Raw genomic sequence first — 7,040 nt, 5'->3', positions numbered from 1 at the left:
TTCAGTGAATTTAATTGAGTGATACACTGCAGAGGAGGGCACAGTGTGTGTGTATAAGCACTGAGACTGCACACTTAAATGACACAAGTGTGCCGTTCTAAGTCTAAGCCATGCGCTCTACTCATATTATTTTTATTATAGTGCTTTCTGCCTCAGTGTGTAGCGCTCTATGCCTTACATGCACTCTAATATTATTCACGGGGCACACACATGTTTGCATTCCTAGAATTCGCAAAATTACATGTGTGAACGCGTTGCACGCGTGTCAACGTGCTTGGTCAGAGCGCTGGGTGATCTTATGAAATAGCGTCAGCATTGCAACATGTAGTGATGCAATCACGTACCAGTTTCATTAGATCATTTTCGATGTCCATTTGGATCTTCCTGGCCTTGCAGACAAGCACAAATGACTCCACTGCTAAGTCGTACTCCTGTGAATGGTCAAGGAATGCTCTGTGTGTGAAGAGTCTTCCTTTGTATACAGTGATCGCATCTTCAAGGACCACCTTAGTCAGCTCATCAAAGTCAGAGGTCTGAGTGCATCCACGAGTTCCTCCAGTAGCCACTTTAGTCGATTTGACAACATGAGTGGTTTCCACAGAAATTGTTGTAGGTGGCACCTTACAAACACCAAGCATAGATGAAGGTGCTGGCATTCAAAAAGTTTGCGCAGCTGCAGGAGCTGTTACAGTGTGGATTTGGCTGGTTTGTTGAAACTCTTGAAGACTGGGATGAGTGTCTGGGTAGAAGATCTTTTTGGGCTGCAGATATGTGCTCAGTGGACAATGAGTGCCAAACTTGTCATCACTCACTGTTTATGCCAAAGGGATTAACGCACATGAATTGATAGATGAGCAAAGTCTTACTGTAAACACTTGGATCATTGAGCACATCAGGAGAATAGTATGTTCCCTCTCCTGTACCATAAAAGTGCTAAACAGGAGATGTGTATGGTCCTGCTGCCACTGGTTATGCCATCCTGCTCTTTGGTTGTCTATAGCATAAAATATCAGCACAGTGTAAAAAACTAGCAAAAGAATAACAAATGTTGGCCTTGTGCCCACCACTAGAATCCAGATGACCTTGGTCACTGGGAGGAAGAGGGACCACACCAGTGCGACGGACAAGATTAGGATTACATTTCAATGACTATGGTGCCGTTGATATGAAAGTCAGGAAAAACTCAATAGAACTGTTATATTTCTTACTACAGGGTGTGGCAGACTTTGGTCTGTGACAGAAGGAGCATGGCGGCTCAGGTTTGGATTGCGTTTTGGTATGACAGCCTCTTGAGTGCTGAACTGAATAAATATTCTCATTAAAACATTATTTTGACAGGTCATATTAACATGAAAATCACCATAGTTGAATCATCTTGCTGGGCAGGTCCTTGCTCGTCATCTTCAAACTCCAGTTCATAGAGATCTAGATTAACGAGGCATCAAAGAAACAAGTTGTCTAATTTTAGATTTGCATACCTTGGCTGCGAGAGAAGCCAGCAATTTCTTCTTGACACTGAACAGTACATATCACCTCTGTAGTAGCCTTTTGCTGGCACTGTGACTTCTCTTTATCTAGAAAATGGTGAGCAAAATGAAGGGAATATTCTATAATAGAGATTGAATATACTGAGTTGTTGCTGTTTTTGCGTAGGCTTTTGCTGACGTGGCTCAGAGATGGCTTCTTGTGGAGGCTCCTGTTGAGAAAGCTGGATGTGCTGAACATTGCTGTGGTGATGAGTCATGGCATGAAGCTTGATGGGCATCTGAGATATCGGGGTGTGATAGCAGATGTCCTGTAAGTTGGGAAATTAAATATAAGAGAATGGTGGTGGTGCCCAAAAGACGTTATTGAGTGTTCAACAAAACATGAAAAAATGTGACCTCCTTCATGCAGTCACAATGGGCTGTAGGTGGCACAAAGGACATGTCCAATTTGGGCATAGTCCAAACGCCGCTACCTCTATCTTGTTCGACCTTTATCCTGACTTCCACGATGCCCTCCAAAAGTTGTCCACACTGTGGCAAACTGTTCCTCACTGCCAATGAACTGAACAGACATATTGGCCACTCTAAAAAATGTCTCGCTGATCACAAGACGGAGGTCACCCAGTGAGGGTTTGATGCCTGAAAGACATCAGCACCTCAAGAACCTGTTAGAGCTAATGAGCAGGAGCCACTCGACCTTGATGAGGATGAGGCCTTTGGAGATGTTGATCTTGATATTGAAGTGGAAGAGATGGATGCAAACAGTTTTAGCATTGAGCCACTGGATTTCAATGAGCCTAGGGCATCTTCACACACTGCTGACTTGGAACCATCATTATGACCATGGCAAACAACAGTGAAAGATGTTCCCGATGAAGAAGATGATCTACCAGATTCAACCAGTCGCTATGTTTGTCCATGCCCTCCCAAACTCCATGCAGGGGTACCAGTTGGCCGTGGTGTTACAGAATTCAAGACAATTAGAGAGAAACTACATCAAGATAGTATGGCATAGGGACCCTTCACTGATGAAGAGGAGTGGGAGCTAGCGGAATGGCTTCTGAAAAATGTTGGTCAGATGCAAGCTGAAGCATTCCTCAACTTACCCATTGTAAGCTTTCCTGATTTTATTTGATTGTGGGCGATAACATGACTACTATCACAGACTCAGCAATGTGTCAAACCATCATATACAAACCGCTGAACCTTCATGAAAAAAATTGATGAGCTTCCCACTCAGACAGCAGGCTGGATTTGCAATATAGTAACGGTCAAGAGAGATAAAATTGATGCAGATGGAAAAGTTGCTTGTGAAGATCTCGAGTTGTGGCACCACGATCCAATCGAATGTGTAAAGGAACTGATGGGTAATCCTGCATTCTGCGAGCTTCTTGCCTATGCTCCAGAGCAAGCATTTGTGGATGAGGATGGCACAAATCAAATCTTCGATCAGATGTGGACTGGAGAGTGGTGGTGGGCAACACAGGTGAGTCATTGATTCTCTAGAATTAACAGAGAGAACTGAACAAAATTGAATGAACAGAAAAAGTTACCTATCGGTGCAACTATTGCTGCATTGATCCTGTCATCAGACAAGATGCAGCTGACTCAATTCTGCAGAGACAAGAGTGCCTGGCCAGTCTATCTCACACTTGGAAATATTGACAAAGCCATCTGGCATCATCCAACGGCTCATGCAACAGTGCTCATTGGATACCTTCCTGTTGCAAAACTTGAATGCTTTGATGCAAAGACATGCTCCATTGCAGGATATCGGCTCTTTCATTACTGCATGTCATGCATTCTGTCACCAATTGTGAAGGCAGGTAAAGATGGCGTTGAGATCCTTTGTGCTGATGGTCTTGTTCACCGTGTGCATCCCTTGCTTGCTGCATATGTTGCCGATTTTCCTGAACAGTGTCTGATTGCATGCTGCAAGGAGAGTTTTTGTCCACAATGTCATGTTGAACCCAAGGATAGAGGTGAGCTGGTTGATTCCCTCCTTCGAGATTCTGAATGAACATCAGTAATTCTTGAACATAAGCAGACAGGGCATAGAGTACAGGCCTTTACACAAGAAGATCTCTGAGCTGTCTGGAACCCCTTCTGGAAAGACCTCCCCTTCTGCGATATATTTACCTGCTTTACCCCTGACATCCTTCATCAGCTGCACAAGGGGGTCTTTAAAGACCATCTCGTTGACTGGTGCATGAAGATTGTGTTGACACCTGAAATCAATGAGCGGTTCAAATGACTTCCAAATTTCCCTGGTCTGCGGCACTTCAAAAAAGAGATCTTGTTCATTTCTCAGTGGACAGGAAAGGAGCACAAGGAAATGCAACACATTTTTATTGGAGTCCTCCAGAGTGTGGTACAACCAGCAGTGCTGCAAATGGCAGTCGCCATCATTGACTTCATATACTATTCACGACTCCACATCCACACATCAGCAACTCTTGATGCCCTCAGGAAAGCTCTCAAAATCTTCCATGAAAACAAATCCATCATTATCAATGCTGGAGTTCAGGAACATTTTAACATACCAAAAATCCACCAAATGAGCCATTATTATGCCTCCATACAATCTCATGGTTTGCCTGATGGATACAATACTGAAAACTCAGAGTGCTTGCATATCGATTTCACCAAGGAGGCATACTGTGCCAGCAACAAGCAAGACTATGTTAAGCAGATGACGACTTGGATGGGATGGCAAGAGGTGGCTGCTCGCTTTCGTGCATATCTTGATTGGGAATCTCAGGACAGACAAGAAAGCTGAGGTATATGAGCATTGGTTTGGAGGAGGGAGAATGTGAAGACTATGGTGCAGAAGATGGAGATGAAGGTTATGTTTCAAAATGGTCACAGCTGTCACAATGGTGATGAGTGTGACAATTGCGTACTCCAAATTCAGAGTCGCTGTCATGCCTGCTTTCTCTCAACTCACAATTGCTGATATCGGATCATGTTTTCATGCACCCCAGTTCCTCCATGCCATCCAATGCTATATCATTCACTGTTACCCACCACCTTGCAAGCTCACACTGCTAAACATGACTGATCACTTTGACCTTTACAAGATCCTTACAATTCCAATACCTAATCTTTCAACAGTCAGACATTACCATCAAGTTAGTCGCATACGAGCAACTCCTGCTGTCCCATCTGGTCCAGGAAGAAAGGAGGAACCCTCTGCACACTTTGATACTGTGCTCGTTTGTTGTGATGAAGAGGTTAGCAATATACATACCAAGGGAACTTCACTAGAGGGTGTGTGTTGCGATTTTGATCCAAAAATGATGCTCATATTATACAGGACTTCATGTAGCATAAGTCAGAGCCATTTTCAAACTTCCAGAGCATCTTCGAGCATCATGTCTTCCTGTAGTACTCACATATGTCAAGTGGTTTACATCGTTCAATTGGCTGCATCCTGACACCAAAATGTACTCTGTTTCTCATTCCCTCCAATACTGGGAGCATGTTCCCCAAGTTATACCAGTGGATAACATCGTGGGGAGCTGCCATTTGCTTCCAAAATTTGGCATGGCTGTCAACAGAGAGTGGAGCTCAGCAACCATTCTTGAGCAGTGTAAGAGCTTCAGTCTTAACCGTTTTATCATGCTTGGAGAGTTTTATGCCCAAAGTGCCGAGTTGCATGTAGAAGCAAAACATCTTCATTGAAGTTAGTAGTAATACAGTAACATTTTCAATGTCAAAGCGGTGACCTAAGTTATAACAATATTTTGTGCCTACACAAACTATGTATGTCTTGGTGCTCCCTACGAGAGCCTACATAGCCTACAGCGGCTCTATATGTTAGGCCAAATTACAGAAAAAAACTTTTTTCCTGATGTACTGATGTCAGGTACTTGATAAATTAAAATGGAGAGATGAAATATAAAATAGGATATGAAATAGAAACTGGGAATTGGAATCCATAGGATTCTGAAATGCAGTTTGTTGGAGTTGCTTGAGATTAGGTTCTGTCAGCATGCATGTTACAGCTGCTAGAGATGTTTATTTCAGCTGATATATAATGGTTATAACCTAACATGGCCTAAAGAGTGCTGGAAAAGTGATCAAAACAATGTCAAAGGCTCAAAACACTAAGGGCATGCTGCTGGATATTGGCAGGATTAGTGAGAATTGAGTTACCAGCTGTAAAAATATTTAGTCAAGTTCGACAGATCTAAAATTGGAAGTGTCTGTCATGTACAGTAGGAAAGCATTGTTGCTAGCAGACAAAAATTGTATACCATCAGTGTTTAGATTGAGGATGAGAGGACTAAGTAGGTGGAAAGCTTGCACTGGTGGATGACTCTGACATGGAGTGATTATATGATGTTTCCCTTGTGAGTATGTTTTTCCCATGGCAGTCAGTTGGTTAGTCCATTGAGGCCTTAAAATTTTTTTTAACATATGATTTTTTCAGTTTTTGTGATCCTCTTGGCTGAGCTCAAGGGAGTGTGTGGAATATTGATGACCCTGTGACTGTGTGAGCTGGCATGATGCCCAGTTAGCCTGAGTCTTGCTGAGTAAAGAGTTACTAAGATAAAAAAAGTACTAGAAGGACATGAAAAAATATATAAGTAGCTAGTTTTCATAATACTGTACTATTTCGATCAATTTATCAGCCACAGGTCACAGACCCCCTTGACAAAGATGAATTTTGGTACTCATCACAGGTCATAGTGACTGGAGGTTGCCTATACCTGCCTTAAAAAGGTAATTTATACTAAAATTTCAGCTGTCTGTGGTACAAAATCTGCCTATATAAGGCAACTGACAAAACTGAAATTTTGTCAAGGTCACACATCACAGAGCCTGATGAATCGATTGAAATGATACAGTATTCTGTACTCATTTGTCTTCTAAGCTGTTGAAAAATGGGGTATCTATTATGATTTCATGTCTTATCTTATCTTATCAACTCCATCATAATCCTCATATGCTAATACTCCAATGCTGATTGCACAAAACATGCTGGTATCATGCGTTTAACACATCGTTACAGACTCTTGTACTATATTTAGATATACCAAACTTGTATATAAGTATCTCGACTGCAGGTCTTAAACCTCAGTCTCAAACTAAAGTTTATTCACCCGATAACTTAGTCTGAACTCCTTCTCGATTAACTAGTTGAAAGCTCCCTGCACATAAACCTGCGAGCAACTAATAAGTGCCTGACCAAAGTGCGAGTCACGCTTAGTTGTTTGATCTTGTTTGTGTAATCAGTCACTAACAATTAGTTCAAGACTTTGCTAACTCTTCACCAACGTTGACGAAGACGAAGACGAATGAATGAACCCTATCGAACAAACCATCACCAATTTCATTGGACTTCAGGGCTTCATTGCCTTGGCTTATCTCACATTCCTATATGGCTATGAATACTGAAGAAACCAGGAGCCAGATTCCCAAGAAACTGTCCCTGTCAAGACCTCCGTCCTGGAGGATAGACATGAAGACACACCACCCCCCTCCTACAGCGGATCCAGCAAGGATTTCCCCATCTGCTTCATCATCCTCTCCGACGACTCCGATTCC

General features: G+C 42.5%; 3 protein-coding genes across 3 annotated transcripts; 2 read left to right on the top strand and 1 right to left on the bottom strand.

Annotated features, from left to right (window-relative positions):
- Nucleotides 1–265: 265 nt before the first annotated feature.
- Nucleotides 266–1,765, bottom strand: EV420DRAFT_1645867 (uncharacterized protein; the record flags this gene model as incomplete). Its single annotated transcript, XM_060477833.1, has 9 exons — nt 266–295; nt 345–431; nt 483–620; nt 867–994; nt 1,044–1,149; nt 1,209–1,301; nt 1,361–1,425; nt 1,479–1,574; nt 1,630–1,765. The coding sequence occupies 9 exons, from the start codon at nt 1,763–1,765 to the stop codon at nt 266–268; spliced, it is 879 nt and encodes a 292-aa protein (XP_060327792.1).
- Nucleotides 1,766–1,995: 230 nt separating this feature from the next.
- EV420DRAFT_1645866 (uncharacterized protein) lies at nt 1,996–2,328 on the top strand (the record flags this gene model as incomplete). Its single annotated transcript, XM_060477832.1, has 2 exons — nt 1,996–2,111; nt 2,160–2,328. The coding sequence occupies 2 exons, from the start codon at nt 1,996–1,998 to the stop codon at nt 2,326–2,328; spliced, it is 285 nt and encodes a 94-aa protein (XP_060327791.1).
- A 22-nt stretch (nt 2,329–2,350) lies between these two features.
- EV420DRAFT_1621738 (Zn-finger domain-containing protein) lies at nt 2,351–5,171 on the top strand (the record flags this gene model as incomplete). Its single annotated transcript, XM_060475733.1, has 10 exons — nt 2,351–2,446; nt 2,503–2,598; nt 2,716–2,973; nt 3,031–3,384; nt 3,406–3,469; nt 3,578–3,731; nt 3,855–4,222; nt 4,249–4,332; nt 4,356–4,763; nt 4,822–5,171. The coding sequence occupies 10 exons, from the start codon at nt 2,351–2,353 to the stop codon at nt 5,169–5,171; spliced, it is 2,232 nt and encodes a 743-aa protein (XP_060327790.1).
- Between the last annotated feature and the right edge of the window lie 1,869 nt (nt 5,172–7,040).

The sequence above is a fragment of the Desarmillaria tabescens genome, assembly GCF_030435595.1.
Source record: "Desarmillaria tabescens strain CCBAS 213 chromosome Unknown EV420scaffold_32, whole genome shotgun sequence".
Classification (NCBI taxonomy): domain Eukaryota; kingdom Fungi; phylum Basidiomycota; class Agaricomycetes; order Agaricales; family Physalacriaceae; genus Desarmillaria; species Desarmillaria tabescens.
This window is presented reverse-complemented; position numbering and strand designations above follow the sequence as displayed.